Below are 16,364 nucleotides of genomic sequence, written 5' to 3' on the forward strand. Positions count from 1 at the left end.
GTCCTTAGCAATAGGGGGGGTGTATATAGAACCCCCCCAACTAGTGCATACTGCATAAGCCGGGCGCCGGTCCATAGATCCAACCGCCGCCGCCGCCACGGAATCCGCAATCCGGCTCCGCTCCGCCTGACAATTCTATGGTTTTTTTCTTGACCATCCTTTTAACTGTTTTTTTTTTTAATTTGAAAGCACTCTTATTCTAAGAATATTACAGCATAATTTTATAGTTTATAAAAGAATCCAAATAAACCCGTTTCACCCTATTCTATTTGTTTCTAGCACGACACTTTGCTGATAATATTATATTTTATCTTGGCTCAATTTATTTACAACTTTATTTTTTGTCCCAAACAGATAATTTATCTGATAATTTATAGTATTCAAAAAATTATATATTAATATCAGAGTATATATTTAAAGCAAATTATGTGATTGAGATATATGTGGGTATTTTTCAAATATTGTTTTTTTTTTGTAATTTAAGGAAAGATAAGGATGATGATGCAATAATCTCCTATTGAAGTGTCCCATACGGCTCGCGCCTCCGGTGGAGCCGCGCCGCGGGAGGGCGGTGATCTTATCGATTTCCTCGGTCCCCACCTTCCCACGTCGTTGTCACCGCTCAATTCCCTCTTCCACTCTCCCATCGCCCCTTTTAAAAACCCGGGAGACGAGCTCTAGGGGCGGACCGCCGAACCTCTTCTCTCCTCCTCCTTCTTGTTCTTTTCTCCTCGCTCTCTTCTCTGAGGGTTTTGGGTTTCGTGGTCGAGTAGGGGATCGAGATGGAGGTCTCGAGGCCACTCAGGCTAAGATGCTCCGTCCAGAACTACGAGTGGGGGAAGTTAGGCGAGGACTCGAGGGTCGCGAGGCTGTTCTCCCGGAACTCTGGGGCGGAGATCGAGCCGGAACGGCCCTACGCCGAGTTCTGGATGGGGACGCACGAGTCCGGTCCTTCCTTCTTGGTCCGGGCCGAGTCGGGGTCCCCTGACTCGGAGCCGGTGACCCTCAGGAAGTGGATTCTGGAGAACCCTGACGTTCTTGGAGAGAAGGTCGTAGAGAGATGGGGGGGTGAACTCCCCTTCTTGTTCAAGGTTGCTCCTTTACTCCGCTTTTCTCTTTTTTTTTGGTGCTTAATGTGTTTGTCGTTTTTATAATGTGGTTTCCTTTGTTGGGGGAGGGAACTCCCCTTCTGTTTTTTAATGTGGTTTCCTTTTTTGGTTTTGGTGTGTGAGCTTGGTTGAGGTTTCAACGATTGAATTGGTTGTTGTGTAGGTTTTATCGGTGGCAAAAGCTTTGTCGATACAGGCACACCCAGATAAGGAATTGGCAGGGATGCTGCACAAGATGCGGCCGAGTATTTATAAGGATCCTAATCAGAAGCCGGAGATGGCGATTGCCCTCACCGACTTCAAGGCCCTTTGTGGGTTTGTCAGCATTGAGGTATACAGTGTCATTATTCAAGCTCAAAATTGCTGGATCACTTCTGCTGAAGCAATTACGAACTAGTCACATAAATTTTCTTTCTGAAAATTGGGTTTGCTTGCAATTTTGATAAGAATCTTTTAGTCTTTGAGATGATCAACCTAGATATTTCATTTGTGCATTTGTTTAGTAGATCAAGATTGAGTGGAAGTAGTGAGTGATGCATCTTTGTTGAATGCAGTTGAGGTTTCTCTTTGGAGCATCATTTTTTACCCTTTTGAATATTACATTGCTGCCCAAGAACATGACAGCGAAAGATTTATCTTTGTACCTGCTTAAAAGATGAGTTTGAATTTTGTCGATTTCAAGTAAGCTAGATGATCCTTACTGCAGTAGTTAGCTGAGTTAACCTGTAATATAAGAAATCTATAGAGTTGTACATCATGAAAATGTTATAAAGGCTATCTTTTTCTGGAAATACTATTAGAAAACTTATATATTAGGTGTTATGTGTGTTGAAGGGGAAGAAGTTCTCTAGGATGCGATACCCATCAATATTGCTAAGTATAAGTTGTTATGCCATTGTTGCATTTAATTGACCATCTTGATATGTACTCTTTATTGACATTTATTCTATGTATTGACATTATTTATGTACAATTTTTGGGACATGCCTTTACCTAGAAAATTATTTTGCATATGGCCTTCTCTTTTTTAAGGTAACCTAGATGATTAAACTTGAATTGGTGTTTTGTAAGGTGATTCTTGCCACCTGTGGATCACTATCTAGGTCGTGGTCCCCATATAGTCTATTATGTTGACACTTTAACTTTAGGCGTTCTAGAGTGTCGACGTGTTTGAGCACTTGGGCACAACATGGCATGCCATGAGACTTAATGGCATTTAGAAAATGGAGTGTGTTTCTTACATTGCCCAGTAGCGCCAGCACTTGGCACTGCCTTTTTGTATATGCAAAAAGGCATCCTATTGCAGTCAACGACACTTCACAATGTGGCATGACATAGGACTTCATGGTACTTAGAAAATGGGGTGCTTTTTATATGTCGGCTATAAATGGCTGCACTCGCCACTGTTTTCGAACACCCTATTTTATCTTGTTAGTATCTGCTCTACTTTTTCCCCTTTAGCCTTTCCTTGCTTTTTTATAGATCCCATTTTGTCAACAAAATATTTGGAAAAGATTTAGTCATATTTCTATATCTTCATACTTTTAATCAAGATGCACAATCTCGGTATGTACCCTGTATTAGTACCATATTGGTATAATGTCAATATATCCAGTAAGGCAATCCTGTACCAAGTATCAGTTTGATACCGGCACAGTATGGTGCACCTAGTATAGGACTGTTGTTAGGATCCATATATACATGTGTTTAGTCCCACATTGGCTATGCACTGGGTAGAACTTGGATATTTATATAGGACCAAGAAATCTAAATAACACCTTCTGGCTAATCTTTTTGGGTAAGGTTCTGAATTATTATAAATGATATCAAAGCGGACCCAACCCATGACCTATGTAGACTGTGAGACACTGTAGCATGGGTTTATTTGGAATTGACAAATTGATCGTGGTATTTGTGATTGAATTTGATCAGATTTGTGATTAGATTTGGATCCTTAGCCTGTCGAGGATGATAGGGCTTAAACAGGGGAGCACGTGATGATCTTTGAGGACATGTATTTAGTTCCACATCGAGTAGATCTTGGGTACTTATATAAGATAAAGGAATCCAAATAACATCTTCTGGCTAGCCTTTTTGGGTGAGATCTTGAATCATTACAGTTGTGTGCACTATTATCGCGAATCTTGCTTTTGATTCTTCCCCAATTGATCTCCTTTGGGATATTCCCTTTGATCTTGATAAAATTAATGTGATATATGTTAGTATCTTTAACACTTAAAATGTAGTGATTCTTGTTTATATACTCTTTGACATGATTGTATGCAAATGAAACCTTGGAATATAGTTACTTGTATTGTCTTCTTGCAATTATCTTAAGTTTTGCATATTTGACCTGAAAGTAGTCTTTGTTATTTCAACCTAACCTAAGATCAAAGTAGCTGTGTGAATATGCTCATTTCTACACAGTTTGGCATAGTCAGTACCTTGTGTTGTTAAGGGTCGATATGTACTGGCTAGTATGAGCTGTACCAATAATATTTGAATCTTGGTTCCAAAATCCAAACCCATATGAAAACCTAAGCCATACAATCTCGTTTCATTCCTTGTTCCTCTATATTCTCCATTTATGGTGACTATTTCCCTTATAACTACTATCAACTATTACTATGCTAGTAATTTCTCCTTTAGCTGCTTTTTGTCTTCCTCCTACCTGTCATTGCAGAAGAAAAGGGTTGTGTATAGGTAAGATCAGTAATAAAATTGTGTGTCTTTTGTTCCTGTTCCTTTGAAGGAATTTGCTCGTGGCTAGCATTTTATTGAGCTGGCTAGCAGGAACAGGAGCTTGTCGCTCAACTATAGAAGATAGAATCAAGGAATAATCCTTTCATTCGATGGGTACTAATGAAAAGGAACTGAATGATAAGTAGGTATTCTTGTTCTTCAATACCCTCTTTTAATTACCAGGTCCTCCATTAAATCGCTGCAGGCTTCTACCTTTTGGGAGGTTTTGAACTACTTCCATTTGGGTTTTTTAGGCTTAACCACTTCTCGTATCCATTGGATATTTTTTTTGGTAAATATCATGGAATGTTTTGTTAGAAAAGATTTTAATGCTGGTATATATGGACATGTATTCTGTGGTACATACAGACTTCTTGTATCAGTGAGATGCAGGCATGATATAGAGGTTGGTCCATATTTATGTTCAGTGTGTTGGTATATTTGTTGTCGTTGTTGCTTGTTTAAAAGACTGTAAGTGACAGACAGGAGGGCAAGAAACACATAGCACCTAGGCTCTATGGAGACGCCTTGAGGTTAAGGTCTCCGAAAAAGAATGAATTATTGAACAAATGAATAAAAGGATAAACCACAAAATAGTTGTGATCCAACAAATAAAACATCATATGCCAATAAGATGCAGCAAATGAATGGTAATTATTAGCTTAACGAAATCCAATAGCAATTCATAACGCAGTCCCATTATCCATAGTCAAGCAGAATGCAAAATGTTAAGATACCTTGCCAAGTGGCCAAGGTGTCTGTCTTTTAGAACAGTGACTAATTGGCCCTATCTCTCTCTCTCTCTCTCTCTCTCTCTCTCTCTCTCTCTCTCTCTCTCTATATATATATATATATATATATATATATATATATATATATATATATATATATATATATATATATATATATATATATATATATATATATATATATAGGTGATTTGGAATGAAACAATAGGAACTGGTATTTTTACAAATTGACCTTGACATGTGACTAGCATGTCATGGCAAGTATTCATGTGACATGATATGCTATATTTAAATCTTTCCTTCTTAGTCCCCCCTTCCTGAATTCGTTACCTTGTATTTAGGGTTTGGTGAGATATTATCAACCCATCATGGTGATGGTGCACCAAGCGTTTGCAGATTTCATGATTCATCTTGTCTTTTAACATAATTTGGTTTGGAATAGTTTTCTTTGACGAGCATTTGGATTATCTGTATTATTCTCTTGCCGAGCCATTAAATTTCATCTGTAGGTTCTGATTCTTGGCTTAACCAGCTTGTCTTTCATGGAGTCCCCTCAGCCACTTCCTTTATTTTCTATCTTTCTTCATTAGTTCACATGTGCATCATACAAGACTTCTATATCTAACTTCCGTCTCTCTTGCCTTGGCATCTAAATTGTAACTTGAACTTCTTTGCTTTCTCTACTAGCATGTTTTCCATAAGTACCATGGCCATTTTCCTACATGTATCATAAGATCCGGATGTTTGCATTGCGACTGAATCACAGTTTTTACCATGCTCTTCATTCATTATTGGCCTTACATAGATTTGACCCCATAATTTGTGTTTCATTGCAGTTTTATGTTAATGTACATTACCTATATCCGACTTCAATTAGTATCTCTGTTAGTGATCCTCTTTCCATCTTGCATCATCTGTGTCACGTGCTTGTTCTATTTTGTCATTTCTATTTTGTCATCATGATTTAAGAGGATCTTTTGGCAATAGAATTGCGGTTCTAGCCTCCTTGAAATTATTGGATGTCACTCAAAATATTAGGTCTTATTACTTTATGCCTTTTTTATGGTTAATACTTGGCTTTGCTTAGTTCCTTTTGGGGATTAGTCGATTCATTTGTAGGCTTGCCTTTCTAATACTTATATTTGTCACCTTGCCTTCATGGCCATGTATCCTCAACCCTCATCTTGGTTCATCGTGCAAACTCAGCACCTTGGGCACACCAGATCAAGTTATTTTGTCCCTATGTTTCTATCTACCTTTTCTATGCTCTTCCTCTATTGTTTAAGTTAGCCTATCTCTCTTGAGGAAGTTTTTAGTGTATATGCCACTTTTAGTTTTGTGGTGGGAAAACTGTTATTAGATCGGTTGCACAGCAGCCTCTTGATTCTTGAGCATGTGCATCTTGTTCTTGTGAACAACTTTGTTTTCTTTTTTCTCTTTTCTGTTTTCTACTGAGACCTGAGGTTTTACTAATTTCTCTTAGAACTGTTTGCTTTCACCTATGTTGCTTATCAATGGTTATTGATATGATGCGGGGCTACCTAATTTCTTAGACAAAGATATATTTATATATTAGTCTGTAGGAAGGGAATGTATAAAATGGATATTTTGGTGTATCTGATAAGTGCAAAAATGTTTAAACAGTTTGATTTATGTGTCACTATGATTGTGCAGGAGCTTAAGGATGTGCTTGCAGGTGTGCCAGAGATTGTAGAGCTTCTTGGTGATGAGGATGCAAGCAAGGTTATGAATACTACGGAACAGGGTGGATATGTGGAAGTAAAACCCATTCTACAGTCAATCTTCACTAAGCTTATGTCTGCAAATAAAGAGGCAGTTTCTGAAATGGTATCGAAATTAAAGTGTCGTTTGAACGCGGAAAATAAGGTACTTGGAGTTACTGGATCATTTGGAATGTCATAGTTCTTGGTTGGTATTTATTTCTTTGAAATATGGCGCCATTTCAGTTACATCATTTTGGTGTAGCTAATTACTTTCTGGCCAAGTTATTCTTCATGACACTATAAATAATTCTCTCTCACTTCATAATGAACTTGTTAATATTTTTCCTTATTTATCTCACTTTATAACAAACTCTAGAAAGCTGTCCCCTGGCTATCTTAACTTCCATATCTTGACTAAACTATGAGCTTAAATGTGAATATTGGGTATGCACTCAACCTTATGTTCCACTCCCTAAGTTCATATAGTTCAAACCTGTAGCTCAATCAGTTGACTAGGTATTTTGCTACTTCCAGGTCTTGGGTGTGAATATTTGTAGCTTAGCATAGCAGTTGGATGTTTAATTATTTACCAATATATGAATCCATAAGAATAGTTCAATAAACATGAACCACCAAATTAGTAACTTGTCTAGCCAGCTGTGTCAGCACTGGCATTTTTTAAATTTGGATTCTCTGTGATCTTGTAGTACTGCTTGACCTTATGCTAGTATAAATGTTTTTTTTTTGGATGAAGTACATACGTATATTTATTTCTTTGGATAGAAAAGCAACTTATACATTTCATAAAAGAATTTCCAGATTTGAAATTTAGTCTAACTGCAAGATTTTCTGATCATGCACAGAAGTTTCTAGAAAATCTACTATTGGGTAGAAGGTATTTGATTAGTTGAGTGAAAACATGAATAGGTGGTGTCTACTGCAATTCCCAGACTTTGTTCCCATTTTCAGATAGCACCTTACAAAAGTTTGATATACTGGGTATCTAACATGCTTGCTGCTAAAAAAGGCTATCAGTAATCTCAAAATCTTTTTGCTCTGAAAGCTGCACCTGGAAATTGGTTTTAATACATAGTTCTAACATGCTAACTTTTGATCATGCTTACATGCTTAGAAAGGGCAATTGGTTGTTGGAGGACCTGCTTTCTCTCATGATTCTGCATCTTACATGTACAATCCTGTCACGCAATATCTCAAGGCCTTTTTAACTAGTATTTGTCATCGTAGTTATATTTTCATTGCATTTAAATGCTAGGTGCTGTGATATAATAACCTGCATTTTGTAAATAAACAGGAAGAAGGTAAAGAAAGTGCTCATGTTTTCTTCTTGACTGGTAATCTAGCATAGAATCCAAGTATATAGAGTTACATAGGACACATTCGTTACATCTGTTAAACATTTTGTTTAAGATCATTGATATCATCTACAGTCCCTTTTGCCTAGTAAGCCAGTGCGGTGACATTTAGGTCTAATGAAAGATCTAGGATCAGATGATTTATGGTTTCCAGATTTTTATATCTTATCGGATTTTCTGATGTTGATAGCGTGTAATTTGAATCAGATTAGGAACTTAACGGAAAAGGAACAACTAGTATTGCTATTAGAGCAGCAGTATCCAGCTGATGTTGGAGTTATATCAGCCTTCTTCTTTAATTACATGAAGCTTAGTCCTGGTGAAGCACTGTATATCGGTGCAAATGAACCACATGCCTATATTTCTGGTGACTGTATAGAATGCATGGCCACATCAGATAATGTTGTACGAGCTGGGCTAACACCTAAGTACAGGGACGTGCAGACTCTTTGTTCTATGCTGACATATAAACAGGTCTGTATTTCTTATCATCTATCCCTGGTGAAGAGCTTTTCCCTTTATTCATGCTTTAGTTTACCTTGTTGACAGGCAATTTAAGTTTAATTTTAATATATAACATGTTGATTATGTATATGTTTTCATTTAGTATTTTGCCGAAATTTATCGCTGATAATTCTTGAAGTGTCAACACTAAACATGTAGTAGCAAATACCTCACTTTGAGTTTCTATCACATTCTTCTACCTAAGAAACAGAAATGCAAACTATTTTTGTTACTTATGCTCATATAGATGGTGACATGTTTGTACTGAAATTGGATGATTGTTGGACATTGTTGAGATCTATTTTTTGTGTAATTTAAGCTCGGACATCAAATTTTCTCATACTAATTGAGGATTTATTTTGCAAAATTACCTCACTTGTAACTAAAGCAACTCGAGTCCTGTGAAAGAACTTCAACAGTTAACAGCAAATGCTGCCTATTTATCTGTGGTTGGAGAGTGGTAAAACTACTGATGTCAGTATGAACTCCACTACTATTTGTAGCAAGTATCATTTTCTCAACAAAGTTGGAAAACTGCTGTATAATAAATTTAGACAGCGTTGGATGTAAAATCTTCTTTTTCCTAAATGAAGAGGAATCAAACTTAATGGCACCGTCCTTTGGTGTTCCTATCCCTTTGAACCATATTGAAGGTCTTGGGCAATGTTGTCATGTCATCGTAGATACTAGATTCTTCTATAATCTGAAATTGAATGGACACATGCTGGGTTTGTTTGCTTACAAATTTTCCTTGCCACTGTCCTACCAAGCCAACTTCAGTAGCTGCAGTCTTCCACCTGGATTGCTGCACGTTGTCTGAAATCTCATCCTGCTACCATTATAGCTTCCTAACATCTCCACCATCTTCAAGTAAGTAGATCGTTCCATTGAGAAATTATCCTAGTTCAACAATAAAGATGCCATTCATTGTCTTATCTTTTTTTTTTTTTTGAATCCCAATATTATGCCTTAGTTTGAACTCTAGATGTAAGGACTAAATAAGTATAAAATCAATAACTTTATATAGTTCTGTGTTTTTGTTTATTTGGATGTTTGCTATGTTCTTCCATACCTTATGTATATTTCCATGCTTTGCTCTCGGACTCATCCTCGAATCAGGTACCTAAGAGCCATCTTCACCGTTCATTAGCATCTATTGTTTGTCATCAGTTTAAAGTGATGAATTTTGGGCTTGTTGCCCTGTATGCCAGCCATATCAATGTGTTGATGTATTGGTCGATCTTGCACGTGGCTTTCTTGTGCCCTTGTCCCATCAGTTGGTTTGTCCCCTGTGGTAGTGTAGTCAAATCTGCTTGTATTGTTTGCGCGTCGTGCTTGGATATCTTCATTACTGGCTTTCCTACTGCAGTTTTTTGGTGCTTTGTTATAACTGGCAGTGGGAGACGTTAAAAGTGTCTTGTGTAGGAGCTGCATTGGTCCTAAGAGTAGGTGGCTCTTTGACTGTTACTTCTCGTGTACTGGAATCGATGTAAAGATGCTAGTCTATTTTGTATGTGCATGTAGCATATATATTATATTTTTTTTCTCCACAGGAACCACATTTAGGTTTTGCTGCATTTTCCTATTCATGAATTTGTGAGAAATGAAACTTGTTTAACATTCCACTTATTATTTTCGCAATTCTGTAGTTATGAATCTGAATGAAAAATGAATCCTGTTCATCTAAATTTGTGCAGGGCTCTCCCGACATTTTACGAGGGACTCCCGTAAATCATTACATTTCACGGTATACTCCTCCATTTGATGAATTTGAAGTTGATCTCTGCTCACTTTCGCCACAAGAGTCTGTGGTGTTCCCAGCCATACCAGGCCCATCTATTTTTGTTGTTGTGGCTGGGGAGGGAAGAATGCAGATGGGTTCTGCAATTGAAGAAATGGTTATGGAGGGTCATGTATATTTTGTGCCTGCTCATAGTGAGATTGGGCTAACTGCTGGTGCTGCTGCACCATTGCAGCTTTATAGGGCTGGGGTAAACAACAGAGTTCTTTAATTAATAATCATCAAAGATCTATTACTATAGGTCTCAAATAAATATAGGAACTTTAATATTAATAATCATCAAAGATCTATTACTATAGGTCTCAAATATATATAGGAAAGTTCTAGTGTTGTCTCCAGAAGCGGTTGGAGAAGTCTTTTTTTCCGTATTACAGTGTGTAACAGAGACCGGCTGAGATATGTATAGTTAAATGAAAAAGGAATTTCGCATTGTATTGCACCATGAAAAGTTTCTTGTATTTATTTTCTGCATCTTTGAAGTTTGATATGTTGATATGCAGTTGAAGAAACACACGTGCACGAGTGCGCGCTTGCACACACAGGCCCCACGTATATGGGGCTTGCGAATTTATCAGTTGGTTCACTTTGTGGAAGCTGTATTAGTCCTGTATTGGTAGTTTGTTATACCATTAATTATCAGAATGGATGAGATTCAAGAAAATCAGAATATTTAATTTGAAGGCGCTGTCAGTAGTTGTTTGTGCAATTTATTACCAATCTATTGTTAATGATGGGTCACATATGTGGTTATTAAACAATTTTTACTGGAATGAGTAGTCGGTGATACTCTGTTAGTATTTTTTTTTTCCACACTATTTATGAATACAGTGGGGTAAACATGGTCTCTCTTTTTTTCTTTTTTTTTTTTCCGTTGATGTTTGTTTGGGTTATTATTGATCCCATTTGACCCAAAAACCCGATGGATTATATGGTTTACTCAAACAAGGTTTAGATCTGTGACCTGAACGGAGGTGGATGGATGGAAGTGGTTTAGGGTTGAATTTGCCACATTGCAAATACGATCAGGCTCGAATCTGGCCGAAACTCAAGCCTAAATAACATGATTGTGGCTCTCTGTAAAAAAAGATGAAGTCAGAGGGTTTATTAGGGTTACAGAGAATTTATTGAATGAATTGTTTTACTTGTCTTTGAATGAAACTACAAATTATTTCAATTGTTTGGATCTTATATGTATATATATATATATACTGTATATTTATGTATGTTTATATTTGGAAAGTTACCAATTATATATATATGAATGGATGTACGCATGTATACATTTTGAAAGCTACTACTTCTTGCTACAAAAGAAAATTTAAAACCAAGGCATGCGGTGTTTTTTTTTTTTTTTTTTTTTTTTTTTGGTAAAAGCGGCTACTCATCTCATATAACTCTAACGTGAGAAGGCATGCGATGTTCAATCACCGACAAATGTTCTCAGAGAAGGTGGTCAAGTGGGGATCTTCCACGACTCCCTAAGATACTTTCGTCAATCTGCTGTAAATTTGCCGCAATTCTGATCAATCCAAGGATTATTGGCTGAACTACTTCAGAAAAAAGTGATGTACATCAAGATAGTGAAAAGAGAAGCCTCTAATGCCAAAAGGCCAGCTCCACAACAGCCAAGGCCTCTCAGCCCAAAATTATTGCCCCCAAATATAGGAGCACAATTGGACCGCTTGGCACCACGGGTCCAACGAAACCAAATGTACTAAAATTTTATAAATTCCTGCAATTTTAGTTGATACAAATTAAAGAATGCCTTCGATCATGACCAAGATAGCTAAGAATTTACCAACACGTAATGCTTTCAATTTAAGATTTGTTCCGTACCGTGCCTAAGGTGCTGTCTTGACAGGTGATACTATTTGGATATGAAAGCTCATCCTTTTCTTAGTCCATACTTTAATATCGGTTCATCTGGTCCAACTTCTTCAAATTAGGTTCATCTCCTCTCTCTCTCTCTGAGTACTCAGCAGGGTCAAGGAAATTCCATGGTTACAAGCAACAACCCACACGGTCATAGATTCCAACTAGCAAAATTTTTAAAGAAAAAGTTGGTAGGGAGATTTGCCACCCAAAACTGGTTTAAAGGAGGAATCCCATGATGACAAACTGTGCGAAAACAACTCAAACAAATCTCACTCGAGGAATAACAACGTCACATATCTTTTAGCCCCATCTATCGGTGTGTGATATTTCTTTAAGGATGGGTTTTTTTGTTGATTTCTTCAGCCAAACCAGTGGTTCGATAATTGCTCATGCAACCAGGATGAGGACCCGCCGGCGCTTACTTTTCTACGCATGTGGGATGGTGGGGGATAAATTCTAACAAGTAATCACATCAAGGGACTCGGAACTCCAACCTCCGTATGGTCTTGTCGCAAAAAGCTTTAGTAGCTGTAATTGGGATGGTGACGACGGAAATGTAACTGTTTTCCGCCTGTGCCTGCTTTCGGTTCCCCAGAGACTCCTGACAACAAGGTCTATGGATTGGCATTTGATGTCAACATAACAAAGAATGAATGGAGCGAAATTAATCTTCTACCACAGCAGAAGATTGTTGAATAAAATACTAAGATGGCGTGAAGAAACCTTTTTTTCTTTCTTCCCTGACAAAAAAAAGAGAGCAAAAGTCTATCAACTAACTAATCAAGTACCCTGCAGGCCTTCACCCAACGTAGTCTAATAAACTACATAGAACAGCATGAGGGCTTTCAGGATCAATAGCTTGCAGTTTTCCACAGATATTATGTCACACTCTCTTCCCGCTTCTAATGGAGCGAGTGGAATACAGGGCCTGGTGATCACTGGATTGGGAAAGAATGACGAGTACCATTGATTGAGTTCTTGACAAGAATCTGTAGATGATCTATCAAAATCATTAGACAAGTACCATTGCTTTCTCAAACTCCCACGGACTCGGACAAGCAGTGCAAAATCACTCAAACATGAATGATGATGGTAGCCGGTTTAAAAGAAGACGCAATCTTTTTATTAAAAAAAAAGTCTCTTTGTCAATCTTAGACTGAAGAAACAGGAGCTAGTTGTCCAAGATATTTAGGTTCGGACATCAAGTACAATTCAGTTTGATTAAAAGATCTATGTTCTTAAACTGTTTGATGGTTTGACATGGCTGCCTTGGTGGTTAGGAGCTCTTTTCTCCTCGTAATGCAGCAATTGCTGCATGCAACACATTGAGAAGTTTGAGCAAGCTGGATTTTTAAGGTTTCAGAGGAATTGAAGACTGTAGAAATGTTTTGTTCTCAAATAAGAAAACTGTGAAGATATTTCCTTGCTGATGTAAGTGCATCTGGCTACAGTTATCCTCACAATCAGTGAACGGACACATCTAAATGATGTGGCCCCATCCCCGAGAGTTTAGTCCCTTCACGGGTCTACCTGACAAGGAAATGCTGATTTGATTGAAAGAAGGGGTCCCGTATGCATGAATACATCTCCACTTGGTCACAAATGCATTGCCCGGAAGATAAAAACCACTTTGTGCATGACTTCGAAGGAAAGCAATTAAAGACCTGGCTTCCTTTTTCTGGATTCTTCACTGACGTTCTTGTTCAAAAGGTAGGAATGGTGGTTCACAGCGTTCAGATCACCCGGAAGTAGTTCGGGCAACCCTCGGTGGATGAGATCATCAAGTAACCATTGTAGTCTAATATATATGCATTACAGCAAGAGAAGGATAGGCAGTCATACTCAAAAAAAAAGAAGGACAATTAAAGTCATGTTAAAAAGAGTGAAAAATGAGTAAGATATGAATATAAATATTTCTCCAAGAGAGATGCTATAATCCCAATTAAGCCACAACTTAAGTGAGATATACTTTGCGCTCTAATTTCAATAAATAGCTTGCAAGATCTTACTAGATCATTTGTTTTTTACAAGTAAATTATGAGAAAGAACAAACAAGCCATATTTTTCTTTGAGGGAAAAATGCTTGTTTAAAAATTCACATAAAAATGTATCCCAGATGTCTCAAGGGTAAAAAGTCACTACAGCAAAGAAGCTTTCATATGGTGTAGAGTTATTAAGTAGAGATGTTGAGCAATCTGCATGCATAGCTCAAGCTTAGCTCAAGCTCGACTAGGGAAAAGCTTGGTTTATGCTTGATTTGAAGCTCAATGAGCCAAATTTGAACCAGCTGTGAGAGCCCAACCCATGTGGGCGTGGAGTTAGTTCCTCATCGGCAAAGAACCAAATAGATCTCAAGGATCAAGAAATATTCTAAATAACACATTCTAGCTTTTTTGGATGAGGCCTTGGGTTGTTACAAATAATGTCAGGCATATTTAGAGGTGCAAATGGGTTAGGTCAGGTCCACCGCCATAATTTTTGACCCAACGTGTCATTCGGGTCACATCGGTCCATGTATAACCCAGACCCAGCCCAAAAAATTCAGGTCCAATTTGGGTCCGGGTCGGGTCCCATTCGGATCAATTCATTTATGACTTTAGAACTTGTGTTTGTACCCCCACGAGCTGTAGCTCCCAGGTCCAAAAAATTTTACAGATTCGGCTTGGCTCGGGTCGGATCATAGGATTGAAAATTTAAAATTATCCAAATTTCAAATAGATCAGATCGAGTTAGAGCGGGTTTGAATTCAGTAAACCTAGACCTGACTCAAAAAATGGAATAGGTCAAATTTTAGTACCCGACACAGCCCTACTAGTCCTCCAAAATAGGTTAGGTCAAGTCTAAGTAGGTCAGATCGGGTCATGGGTCAATCTGATCCATTTGCAGCTTTAGGCATATCTTATTTGGCTATGTGTGACGACTTATGTAGGAAGAGGTTAGTTTTATCTGACAAACTTTATGCATCACTCAATTATCTATGAAATTGAACAACCTGCATATGAGTTTTCAATATTTATGATCATGTTTAACAAAAAGTCCTTGCTTAGTGGTGAAGTCCATGATTTATGATTAGAAGACTCAAACTTAGTCCATCCCAAAATCTAGCCAAATAATATCCAAGTGGACATATACATTAGTTCAACCTAGCTAGGATTTTTTTTCCTTTTTTTTTTTTTTTTTGAGAAAACAACCTAGGAAATGATTGATTCATGTTTCACTTAATTAGTCAATCCTCAGGTCAACCCTATGGAGTAGCCAACCTTGCATCAAAGGAGGAATTATAAGCTTCACCACATAAACCTTCTATAAAGGTGTACTGTGCTTGGGATCAAGGCTAGGAAACAGAAGAAAAGAATGTTAGGCCTGCAATATTCAAAATAATATTATGCATGCAATGCATATCTTGCATGGTTATTGTTCTAGATAGTGTCATTTTATCTCCAGCCAGCATCCACGTTTGATTTAAGACTATGAGTGATGTGTTTGCTAAGCACCATGGTATGAGATGTCATTCTGTTTAGCTATTACTTATGCATGATGATTCAAAATGAGTTGGTTTAAACTAGGTTTGCTTGTTTGTGATTGGTCGGTATTGGATGTCATTTTCTTTAGCTATTATTTATGCATGTTGATTCATACATGAGATGGTTTCTGTTGCTGGAAATTGAACCCGGAGGCGACCAGTGGTTGAGAAGGAGGAGCTTCAGCGTAAGATGGCGGATGGCAGTCCGTCAGCGAGCGGCGTCCTCCGGAAGACCTGCAAAAAGCCGGTGGTCGGGGTTTTCGGCACCGGCCCTCCGATGCTTAAGTCAGAGAGGGCAAGTATGTGGAGGGAGAGAGAATATATCCCAGAGTTTCAAAGTCCAGCCCCCTCTAAGAATGAGGGGTTTTTCTTTTATAGAGGGGTACAGGTGTACCTATGATGTGATGGGGTGAACGGGTTACCGTTGTGATTGAGCATGATCATATGAATTAATGCGCGATCGTGTGAATCAATGCATTACCGTAGGAGTCAGGCCGGAGTCAGTGAGTCGTCGTGACTGAGGAGCTTAGCTGTCTGCCCTGGAGGGCTTGAGGTCCGTTGATAGCTTTAATTGTTGAGTGAGCCGGAGATCAGCAGAGGCCATGCACGTTAATTGTTGAGTGAGCCGGAGATCAGCAGAGGCCATGCGCATTAATTGTTGAGTGAGCCGGAGATCAGCAGAGGCCATGCACATTAATTGTTGACAGCAGTAGCAGGGCATGGTCTCCGGTCGAGCTGCAGAAGGATGTGACCGCAGCAGGTGAATGGTGAGGCCGGGCTTTCGAGATGAGGAATGCTAAGGTCGGGTGCCCGGGTCGGACGTCTCGAAGTCGGGCCTCTGGTCAGAAGCTCTGATGTCGGGAGCCCTGAAGTCGGGCGGCTCCAGGTCGGGCGCCTTCAGATCTGGCGGCTCCAGGTCGGACGCTTCTGATCACGTGTTGGCGGTATGCTGACGTGCAGCGGC

General features: G+C 38.5%; 1 protein-coding gene across 2 annotated transcripts; it reads left to right on the forward strand.

Moving 5' to 3' along the window:
* Positions 1-617: 617 nt before the first annotated feature.
* LOC103712885 (mannose-6-phosphate isomerase 2-like) lies at positions 618-10,450 on the forward strand. 2 transcript variants are annotated; one of them, XM_008799579.6, is made up of 5 exons: positions 618-1,091; positions 1,273-1,440; positions 6,275-6,487; positions 7,905-8,171; positions 9,899-10,450. In XM_008799579.6, the coding sequence occupies exons 1-5, from the start codon at positions 783-785 to the stop codon at positions 10,211-10,213; spliced, it is 1,272 nt and encodes a 423-aa protein (XP_008797801.4). In that variant the 5' UTR covers positions 618-782; the 3' UTR covers positions 10,214-10,450. The 2 variants fall into 2 exon arrangements, with proteins under 2 accessions (XP_008797801.4, XP_088578140.1); XM_088722014.2 differs by lacking the exon at positions 7,905-8,171 and having other exon boundaries at positions 659-1,091.
* Positions 10,451-16,364: the final 5,914 nt, after the last annotated feature.

Source organism: Phoenix dactylifera, chromosome 5 (genome assembly GCF_051530095.1).
Source record: "Phoenix dactylifera cultivar Ajwa chromosome 5, Ajwa_hap1_PhDact_Kaust_v1.1, whole genome shotgun sequence".
In the NCBI taxonomy this organism is placed as follows: domain Eukaryota; kingdom Viridiplantae; phylum Streptophyta; class Magnoliopsida; order Arecales; family Arecaceae; genus Phoenix; species Phoenix dactylifera.